General features: G+C 50.2%; 2 protein-coding genes across 2 annotated transcripts; one reads left to right on the top strand and one right to left on the bottom strand.

Annotated features, from left to right (window-relative positions):
* Positions 1–3,861: 3,861 nt before the first annotated feature.
* Eras (ES cell expressed Ras) lies at positions 3,862–4,665 on the top strand. The gene has a single exon (XM_070039179.1). It carries the CDS (start codon positions 3,862–3,864, stop codon positions 4,528–4,530), a length of 669 nt encoding a protein of 222 aa, XP_069895280.1. The 3' UTR covers positions 4,531–4,665.
* Positions 4,666–5,906: 1,241 nt separating this feature from the next.
* On the bottom strand, positions 5,907–10,775 carry Pcsk1n (proprotein convertase subtilisin/kexin type 1 inhibitor). Its single transcript, XM_070039178.1, has 3 exons — positions 10,574–10,775; positions 6,508–6,980; positions 5,907–6,240 (listed from the first exon to the last, which is right to left on the bottom strand). The coding sequence occupies exons 1-3, from the start codon at positions 10,685–10,687 to the stop codon at positions 6,045–6,047; spliced, it is 783 nt and encodes a 260-aa protein (XP_069895279.1). The 5' UTR covers positions 10,688–10,775; the 3' UTR covers positions 5,907–6,044.
* Positions 10,776–12,510: the final 1,735 nt, after the last annotated feature.

Here is a 12,510-nt window from a genome sequence, read left to right as displayed (position 1 = left end):
GTGCTGAGGAATCGAACCCAGGGCCTCATGCATGGAAGGCAAGCACTCTATCACTGAGCTACCTTCCCAGCTTCTCCCTCCCTTCCTTCCTTTTTTTTTTTTGCCTGTCCTACGGTTTAAACTCAAGACCTGGGTATTGTCCCTGAGCCTCTCTGTGCTCAAGGCTAGCGCTCTGCCACTTGAACCACAGCACCACTAATGGCTTTTTCTATTTATGTGGTACTGAGGAATCGAACCCTGGGCTTAATGCATGCTGGACAAGCACTCTACCACCAAGCCACATTCCCAGCCCATGGGAATTTTCTTCATTACCACCTTCTAACTCCAAATGACCTCAGAGTCCCACCTAAGTCAAAAAGAAGAGAAATAGGGAAGGACGAGTGGATTTGGGGAAAGGGCACCCCAGTTGTCCGTCCCCAAACCCCTATTTAAATGTCATTGGTCAGATTGTGTCTTATGATTTCCATAGCTGCAAATTTGGAACATCCAGATCAAGTTCTTTCTACTTTAACAAAATAGCCCCTTGTAACTTTTTTCCCTCCGGGACCGACAGATGCAAACTCTTACAGAACTACCAAAAAGCTAAAGCTGCCTTACAAGCCCCCTGGCCCCAAAGAAGCATTCACTCAAAATGGTTCCTGAAATCTCCACATCCTGCCCTCCAGGTTAAAGCTTGACACAGTCCCCCACACGCAGACAGGTCTCATCTCAAATGGTCAAGGGAGCGAGGAGCAGCCTTGTAGCGCCGCGCCGCACCGCACCAGCACATCTCGGAAAACGCCTTCATGACCCGCGATAGGTGATCTGTTACTCCAGGCCAGACCCGAGTAGTGGCCGGCCCCCCAGCGGTAGGGGCGGGAGCAGAATAGGGATTGCAGACAGGTGGGTGGGGGCGAAAGAGGGCGGCTGCGCATGCCCACTCCCCCCCGCCCCCCCCCCCCGAGCTGGCTGGAGGTGGGGAGCAGAGAAGCCCCCTGTTGGTGTGGTCGTCAGAGCTGAGCGACGCCTGCCTACCTGCGCACCGCTGCTCTTGTGACACAGGTGAGTGGGGCGTCTGTTTCTTGGCCTCATTCAGGGCCGTGGGGTTGGAGTGTCTTTCTGTGCTGGTCTGAAGGAGTCCTTCCCCGACCGTCCTAACTTCTCGGGTAAGCGAGCCCCTCACTCATTCCACTTCGTCCCTCCGGGAGAGCCTGTGGTGCTACTTGGTCCCCTGCTTCTCAGGACGCACCTGGGCGCCCGACGTGGAAGTGTGCCCTGGAAGTTTGAGGCTCACTCTTCCCCTACCCTCAAACTTTCCTCTCAGAAAAGTGGGTAGTAAGCAAACGAGTTGCCTAGGGTAACTTGAAAAGCCATTTTGGGGCACCCACACACTCCTCCGGCTCTCCCCGTCCGAGATTTGACTAAGGCAAGGCCAGACCGCTCCCGACGAACTCAAAGCTCGCGCCCAAAGGGGGCGCCCCAGTCCCTGGGGACTAGCCGAACACTCAACTGCCGAGGGGCCCTAGGCGTTCCTTGGGCCGAACGCTGAGACTTTCCTTAGCATCTCCGTTGGGAGAGCAAAGGCCCCGCCAGTAGCCTAGGACTAGTTCTAACGCTTCCAGACCATTCCATAACCTTGACCTCCCCAGCGTTTCACCCTTAAGTGTTCGTGGGCTCAAGGACAGGGCGCCTCCTGCTAGTTTGCGGGAGAGAAGCATGCCCTTCTCCCTGCTGCGCTCGCGATTATTACTGTAATGGCCAGCACCTTAGCCGCGAGGGAAGGGAAGGGCCGCTCACACTTCCCTCTGCGTCTGTGCCGATGGCACCACACGTGCAAGTCATTCTTTTCTGCTCCCCCACCTGTAATCTCTCTTTTTGTGTGGGTCCTGAGGCTTGAACTTAGGGCCGGGGCGCTGTCCCTGCGTTTGGTTGTTTTTGTTTTGGGCTCTACTTTTTGGGTGCTTAATTGGAGATCAGAGGCCCACGGACTTTCCCGCCTGAGCTGGCTTTAAATCGGGATCGTCGGATTTCAGCCTCCTGTGTATGTTAGGAGTACACGCAAGAGGCAACCGTGCCCGGCCTGAAATCTCTTAAGAAAGCCGTTGGAGTCAAACCTTCAGAACATACCAGAATCCCACCTCTCCTTTCCACCCTACCCTGCTACCGACCAACACTGACCTTTTCTCTTCTGAGGGGGCTGTGGTCACTGCTCATTGCCTTCATAGACTTCTCCCAATTTTTTCTACCCAAACAAAGGGAATCCCCCAAAGCGCTGTTTTGTTACCCTGTTCTCCCCCACCCCCATTCTGGAAAAGTCCTTCCAGGGAACATTTTCTGAAATTCCCCCTCCCCCCCAAAAAAACTGGGACCTTCCCCTCCCCCCACCCTGGCATCTGCATCTGAAGCTCAGTTGAACCTGTTGTGGATTCGCTCCCCCACCCCACTACTTCTGGCTTTCCATAGAAAGTTGTGGGGAAGACCATTATGGTGCACTCTTGCGGAGGCACTCCCCAAACCGGATACGGAGGTGCATTGAGTGAGTTAAAGATGACTTACTATTAATAGCTAACACAGATTGAGCACCTGGTGTGTGTCCACCCTTACCTAATATACAAGATAATTTCCTTACTTACCATGTTTATTGTCCTCCCAGCTAGACTCTAAAGCTCCCAAGGCTAGGAGTTGAGTTTGTTTTGAGTGACTTCACTTGCAGGAATTCTTGAATCAATGAAAACTAAATAAGAATAAAAATGCATAGCATTAACTGAGCCCCTGCTGCCTACAGACCACCAAGTACTGAAAAATATTTTCTCTTATTTGTGGCTCCACAAGTCAACAAACTCACCAATTATACAAAATAAGAATTATATTCCACTAAGTACAATGTAGAAAATGTCTGCAAAGCCCAGGGTTGGTTGGTTTGTACTTCTCTGTTCCTAGCACTTAGCTTGTCAATAGATAAGACTAAACTCTAATGGGAAAAAAATGGTTAACAGGAACTAGAGGTGTGGCTAGCGGTGGTAAAGCACCAGTTGAGCTGGAAAAGCTGAGCCAGAAAGGGAGGCCCTGAGTTCAAGCCTCAGTACCAGCACAATGAAAAGAAAGAAAAAAAAAGATAACGGACATGTTTTACTTAGTTTATTTTCTTTTTAGATAATAATGTCCTTATAGAGGGTCCCTAAACTGTGTCCTTGTGGGTAAAGCAGAATGTTTGTGTGAATTTCTTTTTTAAAAAATTGTTCTTATAAACATAAAGTCACTGGGCATGGGAAAAGTTCTGAGCAGTCAACTAACTTATCTGACAGACACTACCTGGCTATGGTTCAAAGACGACCAAAACAAACAAAATTCTGCCCCACTCTGCAATGGGGAGGGATTGCTAATGAATGCGCTATTTTTTGCCAGGTGATAGCTGTGCTCTAAAATTCCACCATGTTGATGGTCCCACAAATTCTATGAATATTCTGAAATTCATGGAATTATATGGTTTATCTGAGTGAACCTTAAGAGATGTAAATTACATCTCTGTAAAGCTGGAGATGAGGACTTCCACAGGGCTGAGTTTGGAGGCCTGGGTTTGCTTCCCCCAACCAGGAAAAAAAAAGAGTGGGGGTGGGTGGGGGAGAACAAAACCCCTGCCTTCAACAAGTTTATCTCTAGAAGGAAGAAAAGTAGGTGGAGTCACATAAATAACGCATGCATATTGTTAAGAGATCAGCACACAATAGGCACTTAACAAATGTTGATTCAGTGATACCCAGGGGTTCCCCCTGCCTCCACCCCTGCTCCTAGATGGTCTCCCCTCACTTAGCCCCTGTTTTTTTCTCACTTGCTGAGCCTGCTGTTTACATCTCTTCCTTTAGCTGCCTGCCTGCTTGGGACATGCCGCTGCCAACTAAGCCTAGTGTCTTGGACCTGGGCTCTTGCACCCCAGTGGAGAGTCATGAGACTTGGGCACAGTCCAAAAATGCTGACAAACGGCTGCCTGAATACAAGGCAGTGGTAGTGGGTGCAAGCGGTGTGGGCAAGAGTGCCCTGACCATCCAAATGATCCACAAGTGTTTTGTGAAAGACCATGATCCCACCATCCAGGATTCCTACTGGAAGGAAGTAGCCCAAGATGATGGAGGCTACATTCTAAATGTGATGGATACATCAGGGCAAGATATTCACAGGTCCTTGCGTGACCAATGCCTGGCAGTTGGTGATGGGGTGCTGGTTGTCTTTGCTCTAGATGACCTCTCATCTCTTGACCAGCTGCAGCAGATGCGGGCCACTTGGGGCCCTCAGATCAACCAGCCACTTGTCTTGGTGGGCAACAAATGTGATCTGGTGTCTACCTCTGGAGATGCTCATGCTGCAGCTGCAGCCCTGGCAAAAAGCTGGGGGGCTCCCTTTGTGGAGACCTCAGCCAAGACTCAGAAAGGTGTGGAAGAAGCCTTTTCGCTGCTCATCCATGAGATCCAGAGAACCCAGGAGGCCAAGGCAAGAGCAGCTAAGAATGTCCGGCACCAAAAAGCAATGTGTAGCTGTGGCTGCACAGTGGCCTGAAGGTCTTCGTTAAGAAAAGATGTCTCTCTCCCCAGCCAAGTTGCAGATTCCCTTGACATGAGACTCCCACACACAGAACCAAAAATCTCATAGACACTGTTGGGGTAATGGGGGCTTATGGACATCTTCATTTGGTGAAGGGCTTTTGATACATGGGTGTGTCTAGTATTGATTGTATCACTTTAAGAGGTTCTGTGCAAAATTAAATGTCCTCAGGTTTAAAAGCTGCCTTCTTGTCATGTGTTTCATGGGTAGGAGTGAGATGAGTAGAGTTACATGATTTATGAGAAATCTTTCAAGAAATTTGGAGCCAATTACTAATGACAGGAATCCTAGCTAACAAAGGAGGCTGAGATCTGAGGATCCCTTTCGAAGCCAGCCAGGGCAAGAAAGTCCTTATGTCTCATTTCCAATTAATCATGAAAAAGCTGAAAGGGGGAGGTGTGGCTCAGCCCAAGTGGTAGAACACAAGCCTTGAGAAAAAGCTAAGAAACAATACCTAGGTCTTGAGTTCAAGCCCCAGTACCAGCACAAAAAGACAAATTTTCCAGCTCTGCTGTGGGTACAAAGGATGCAGAGACCAGACTTTAAAAATCTCATGTATGAGCTGGTCGTGGTGGTTTATGCCTATAATCCTAGCTACTCAGGAGGCTGAGATCTGAGGATCGAAGTTCAAAGCCTGTCAGGGCAGGAAAGGTCATGAGACTTATCTCCAATAAACCACTCAGAAAACTGGAAGTGGCACTGTGGCTCAAGTGGTAGAGCACTAGCCTTGAGCTGAAGAGCTGAGGGACAGTGCCCAGGCTGAGTTCAAGCCCCACGACTAACAAAAAAATGTAGGATCGTTAGGTGGGTGGGTTATGGAAGACTGATGATAGGGAGGTGTGAATTATAGAGTAGGTGACATTTGGGCAAAAATCCCCCCATAACCAGGAGCTGAGTCCATAAGAGCTTGGCCCTCAGAAGGATGGGCTGACCATAATCTCAGATCCCCACACCCCAGTGAAGCCTAGCAGGGCAGTCCAGGATCAGGACGGGGACTACAGCTGTCACTGTCATTTCCTGAGTGGCTGCCTCTATAGTAGCTCACCAGTGGCTCAATCCTGTAATCCTAGCTACATAGGAGGCTGTGATCTGAGGATTATGGTTTGAAGCCAACTAGGGCAGGACGTGAAGCAAGCCAGGGCAAAAAAGTCCATCAGACTCTCAATAAACTCAGAAGCCGGAAGTGGAGGTGTGGCTCAGCAAAAGAAGCCCAGGGACAGTGCACAGGCCCTGAGTTCAAGCCTCGGGACCAGCAAAAAAAAAAAAAAAAACTACCATTGCCACCCACCAAGCCCCTAGCCACCCTAGCCACTGCCACTGAGACAAATAGCTGCTTCAGATCGTGTTTATTGAGAGGCAGGGAGGGAATCTTGGGGTGGTGTATGTAAGCTGGTGGATGACGACGTGCAGCCGGGAACGCTTGAGGAGTGAGGAGGGCGGGGTTCCAGGGCGCCTCCCGCAGGTGGTGCTCAGGGCGGCAGGAGGCGTCGCGCAGGCGCCTGGGGCTGGGAGTTTTCCAGGCGTTTCACACGCAGCAGGGCGCCCAGTACGCCCTCAGGGGGCACCTCTGGACCAAGATCCTGTTCGGCAGCACGACGGAGGCGACGCGGGGCAGCAGCAGCCTCCGGCTCCCCGCTTCCACTGAGGATCCTCCCCAACAAGTACCTGCGGGACAGAGAGAGGAAATGTGACCCCGAATGGAGCGCAGGACCCCATAAACTCACTCTGGTCTCCTGACCCTTCTATTAATTAGATACTCAGACGTCTCCATCCCAGAAACTGATGTCCCCTGTGGGAAGCAGTGCACCAGGGCTGGAAGTCCACATCCTGAACCGCCCTCCAGCCCGGCAAATTTGCCTCCTCCGCCTGGATCGATCGGTCCAAAGTCTCACTCCCTTTCTAGGGCCCAATCCCCGACCCGTGGTCCAGCACCTCAGTAGCTCCGGGTCCACGTCGGGTGTCTCGTCCCCGGCATCCTCGATATCTGGACCTGTGGGGCCATCGTCGTATACGGGGGGTCTGGGTCGCAGGGCAGCGGCGGGGGCAGGCGCGGGAACCAACTGGGCTGCTAGGGCGGCGGGGTCAAGGCGGGCGCGGAGCAGGGCACGCGCCAGTTGCGCGGCGGGAGCATCGGGATCGTCATCCAAGGCCAAGGGCGCATCGGGAGCGCGCGGGGAGCCCCAGACGCGCAACAGCTGCGCCAAGACGCGTGCCTGCTGATCCTCCGCCTCCTGCGCCTCGGCCCGCGCCCGCTCCTGCCTCTCAGCCTCCAGCAGATGCGCCAGCGCCCGCGCTAGCTCCTGCACCGCACCCGCTGCCTCTCCTCTGGGCACTGCCCGACGGAAGCGGCGGGGAGCGCCAGCCTCAGTCATTGGTGGTGACGCTGCGCCCAGGCTGCGGGGCTCCTGTGAGAAGATGGGAGAGGGGAGAAGGGAGAGGGTGCCAGTCAGTGGTGCTTCAGGGCAGGAACCTCCAAGTAGAGATGGGAGTGGGGTAGATCCATCACGTGCCCCACCTAAATACACTAATACCTCTAAGGTATTAAATAGCTGCAGACACACTTAAGACCACCAAAGACCCTCACCCACCCACCCAGGCATGCATCCCCAGTGATATTGTAGGAACTCTCAGAAATTGTCCTGGTTCTACTGCCCAGTTTGATTCTAATTTTTTGTGTGAGTGCTGGTCCTGGGGCTTGAACTCTGGGCTTAGGTACTGTCCCTTAGGGCTTTATTTGCTCAAGGATACCTCTCTACCAGTTTTCAGCCACAGCTCCACTTTTTTGGTGGCTTTTTGGTGGTTAATTGGGGATAAGAGTCTCACGGGCTTTCCCGCAGGGCCCCTTTAAACTCAGATCTCAGCTTCCTGAGTAGCTAGAATGCAGGCATGAGCCACAGGCAATTGGGTTGGAAGTTCCATTTGTTTTGGTCAGTGGGGGGGAGGGCCTTGAACTCTGGGCCTGGGCACTGTCCCTTAGCTCTTCAGCTCAAGGCCAGCACTCTACCACTTGAGCCACAGCACCACTTCCAGCTTTTTCTGTTTATGTGGTGTTGAGGAATCGAACCCAGGGCCTCATGCGTTCTAGGCAAGCACTCTCCCACTGAGCCACCTTCCCAGCCCCAGATTCCATTTCTTTGAAATGAAAATTCTCATATTTTGCCAGTGGGAATTAGCAAAATAATTTTGAACAGTAAGTTAGTAATGTCCCAAAAGAGCCATATATTCTATAACCCACTCCTGGGGATCATGAAAGATGACAACAGCACTTGTAATTGCCTAAAGGGGGGGGGGAGAGGAAGAAATGAAAGAAAGGTCTGGAAATAACCCAATATCCACTGACGTATTGCAAATCCATATATAAGCCATGACACAGAGTCATGAAATACTTACTCATAGGGCATAATACTATCCAGCCATAAAATTAATTACAGCCACACACTTAGATATACATGAATCTCACCACCAAACTGAGCCAAAAATGGCAAATGTGGGCTAGGAGTATACTCAGTGGTAGGTAGAGTGCTTGCCTCACAGGTGCTAAACTCTGAGTTTGAGCTGAAACAATCCCCAACCTCTCTCCCCCCTCCCATTAGCAAGTTCCAGAATCTCACTGCAGACTGCCTGAGACAATGAGACACACACTTCCTAGTGATCCCTAGTGACTGCCAGATGGCAAATGCCCAGTTTGATTCCATTTCTTTGATGTAAAAAGCAGGAGAAACTAAACAATAGGTGGTTTTGAGATAAGCTGCAAACAAAAATAAAGAGTCAATGGACAAAAATTACAGGGCAGTGATTATGAGGGAAGGATACCGAGAAAGGATATATGCTGGCTTCTATTATTACCTTTCTTCTAGTTATGTAAAAATATTATTTTATTGTTATTATTAAGGTGTTGTACACAGGGGTTACCATTTCACAATTCAGGTAATGTGTGCACTTCTCATTTGGACAACCTCACCCCTTTCTTTTCTTTCTTTCTTTCTTTCTTTCTTTCTTTCTTTCTTTCTTTCTTTCTTTCTTTCTTTCTTTCTTTCTCTTTCTTTCTTTCTTTCGTCAGTCATGGGGCTTGAACTCTTGCTTGGGTGCTGTCCGTGTGTTCTTTAGCTCAAGGCGAGCACTCTACCGCTTGAGCTACAGCACCACTTCTGGTTTTCTAGGGGTTTTATTGGAGATAAGAGTCTCACAGCCGGGCGCTGGTGGCTCACGCCTGTAATCCTAGCTACTCAGGAGGCTGAGATCTGAGGATCGCGGTTCAAAGCCAGCCCGGGCAGGAGAGACCATGAGACTCCTATCTCCAATAAAACCACCAGAAAACCAGAAGTGGCGCTGTAGCTCAAGTGGTAGAGCGCTCGCCTTGAGCTGAAGAGCTAAGGGACAACGCCCAGGCCCAGAGTTCAAGCCCCACGACCGACAAAAAAAAAAAAAAAAGAGTCTCACAGAGTGTCCTGCCCGGGCTAGCTTTGAACCGTGATCCTCAGATCTCAGCCTCCTGAGTAGCTAGGATTATAGGTGTGAGCCACCAGCGCCCGGCTCCTTTCTTCATTTTAGTTTATTTTTTGATGTTGGAACTGGAGCTTGAACTCAGGGCCTGAGCACTGTCCCATAGCTTATTCACTCAAGGCTGATATTCTGCCACATGAACCATACCTCTACTTCTGGCTTTTCGGTCATTAATTGGAGATAAGAGTCTCTAGAACTTTCCTGCCTGGGCTGGCTTTGAACCAAGATCCTCAGATCCTGAATAGCTAGGATTACTGGGATGAGCCACTGGCTCCTGGTTTATTTCTTAAACTGAGTGATAGCTACTTAACAAGTTATTTTATCATATTTTAAATTGTACGTATAAATATATAATAGTGTTATATATAAAAATATTTTAAAAAAAAATCTTTGATTCAGTCCTGAAGAGCTAGAGGAAGAAGCTGCTCCAATTATCCTTGGTTGGCACCCATCAGCTTTGGTTGGGAATTTATTCATCAGCAATCTTTCTCTCTGTGTCTGTGTCTGTCTCTTCTCAGCCCATGCGTTGTCATCTATGCAACCCAACACTACCACATCTCCATACAAAGAAACATACACATTCCCATCATTTTTATTTCAGAAGGAGTGGTCCTGTGGTCTCCTGTGATTGTAATGATCATGCAGTTACACCCTCCAAGCCACCCATGTGGCCAGGACACACACCACCCCAACAAACACAATGCAGATTGGAGACATCATGGCTCCTTTTCTCACAATGACACAGCTCCACAAAGAAGCAAAGAGAAGCAGCCTCATTAGTGCACCTACAAAATCCCTCCCACCCTGTCCAACCATCACCAACATGGAATGCACACAGGGAGATGAAGGACTACTCCTTCCCAAGTGAAAATGAACTCACAGAGGCACACACAAGCACACAGGAAGACACGCCCATAAACCACGTCATCACACAAAGATTCACTAATACACACACAGTGTCACTGAGAAAGCAAGTGGGGTCATAAAAGTCATCCATAGAAGCATTATCAGCAATCACATGTCTTACACATCCAGACACACAATGTCACCTTTGTAGGAAGCTGAGCCATGCTCCTGCTAAAGAACACACACATAACACACAATACACCTACACCGCTGTCATCACATCACATGCACACAAGGATATGCGCACAGACTATCTGAATGCGTCTTAGTGCTGCGGACAGCGCTACAGGCCTGGAGCAAAGCAAAGCCAGGCCTGCGGGAATGCGCAGAGACTGGCAGGGCGTGGCTCCTGACCCAGCCCAGGCCAGCACCACTCCAACACACGGAAACCTAGTCTAGTCTCGGATGTGAGATGAGTCGGCCTGGATTGTGCAGGGACTTTTCAGCTGGAGCCCCGGTAGCCCTTGTCTGTCTCTCTGCGCATGCCTGGAGCAGACCCAGAGAGGATGCGACACCAATTCTCTCACCCGCCGCATCCTTCTCCCTGTTCCCTTCCCCACCCCCACCCGGCACCGGATTGGGGTCGCACCTTTACCGGCCTCGCGCCGAGCACAGGTGGAAGCCGAAGGAGGCCTAGCAGCAGCAGCACCAAAAGGCCGACGCCCCCGGCCCGCGGCCCGCGGAGCAGCGGCGACCCCGCCATGCTGCCCCAACGAGCCGGGCTCCGGACGGGCGGACTGGCTGACAAGTGCGCAGCGCTGTGGCTAGCGGGTACAGCTGCGGAGCTCTGCGGCTGCGCACGCCCAGAAGCCAGGTCCCCTCCTGTCCACCCCCCTCCTGCCACTCTACGCAGGCGCAGCCTCCGGGATCTGGCAGCCCCTTCATCCCGCACATCACCATGGAGATGCCCAAGGGGCAAGGTGGAAAGCTGGTGCCTGCACTGGCGGTTGCCATGGTAGTAGTCGGAGGGCAGTTGCTAGGGCAGTGGACCTTGCTGTTGGCTTACCAGACAGTGAGAGAAAATTAACTCAGCGCAGTGAAATAGAGGTCTGGGCCTCAATGCTTGCTCCTCAGGGAGGAGATGAGCTTTGTGCCTTGGACAATCGATTACAGATCTTGTATTATGAGCCTGGCCCTTTACAAAGAGACGATTTTAATCCAGATGTCGTGACCATGGATGGCTCACCATACACCATGACAAGGAGACTCAGCTCCTTGACCACAATAAAGCTGTTATTAGCAACTGCAGCCACAAATCAACACCGATGGTTTAACAAGAATGACAGTTAGAGCTGGGGCTTGGTTGAAGCAATAGAATGCTTCCCTAGCAAGTAAAAAGCCCCTGAGTTCAAACCCCAGTACCATAAAACAAAAAAAATTAAAAAAAAAAACAAAAACAGAATGACATTTAGAGGAAGATTTTTTTAATGCTCCTTTCCACCCTGTCTTTGTCTCTTTGCCAGAAACTTCATCTCTCCACAGATGTTTCTTATTCTGTCCTCCTGTGCCCTCAGCTCTGTTTTCCTCTCCTGTGTGACTCCCTATCCCTGACTCTGTATTTGTCTCTATACATATCCTCATTCTGTCTATACTTACTTGCTTTTCTATAAATAAATACATAGATTTTTTTTAATTCATAAAGAATTTCAATCCACCTGGGCACTGGTGGCTCATGCCTGTAATCCTAGCTACTCAGGAGGCTGAGATGTGAGGATTGCAGTTCAAAGCCAGTCCTGGTAGGAAAGTCCACGAGACTCTTCTCTCCAAAAAACCCCTTGGAAAACCAGAAGTGATGCTGTAGCTCAGTGGTAGAGCGCTAGCCTTGAGCTGAAGAGCTGAGGGACAGTGCCCAGGCCCAGAGTTCAAGCCCCACAACCAACAAAAAAGAAAAAAAAATAAAGAAGAATTTCAATCTACTGCTGGGTGCCAGTGGCTTATACCTCTAATCCTAGATATTCAAAAGGCTGAGACTTGAGGCCCATAGTTCAAAACCAGTCCAGGCAAAAAAATCTGAGACTCTTACCTACAATTAACCAGCAAAAAGTCAGATCAAGTGGTAAAGCAAAAAGCTCCAGGACAGCGAGGTGCTAGTGGCTCATGCCTATAATCCTAGCTACTCAGGATGCTGAGATCTGAGGGTCCTGATTTGAAGCCAGCCCAAGTAGGAAGGTGTTTGAGACGCTTATCTCCAATTAACCACCAGAAATCCGGAAGTGGAGCTGTGATTCAAAGTGGTAGAGCAGCAGCCTTGAGTAAAAAAAGCGTGAGGGTGGCTGGGAATGTGGCCTAGTGGTAGAGTGCTTGCCTTGTCTACACGAAGCCCTGGGTTCGATTCCTCAGTATCACATGCATAGAAAAATCCAGAAGTGGTGTTGTGGCTCAAGTGGTAGAGTGCTAACCTTGAGCAAGAGAAGCTCAGGGACAGTATCCAGGACCTGAGTTCAAGCCCCAGGACTAGCCAAAATAAATAAATGAATAAATGAACTGCTGAGCCGGTGGCTCACTCCTATACACTTAGGTACTCAG

The sequence above is a fragment of the Dipodomys merriami genome, unplaced genomic scaffold, assembly GCF_024711535.1.
Source record: "Dipodomys merriami isolate MVZ:Mamm:240054 unplaced genomic scaffold, mDipMer1.0.p SCAF_3, whole genome shotgun sequence".
Classification (NCBI taxonomy): domain Eukaryota; kingdom Metazoa; phylum Chordata; class Mammalia; order Rodentia; family Heteromyidae; genus Dipodomys; species Dipodomys merriami.
This window is presented reverse-complemented; position numbering and strand designations above follow the sequence as displayed.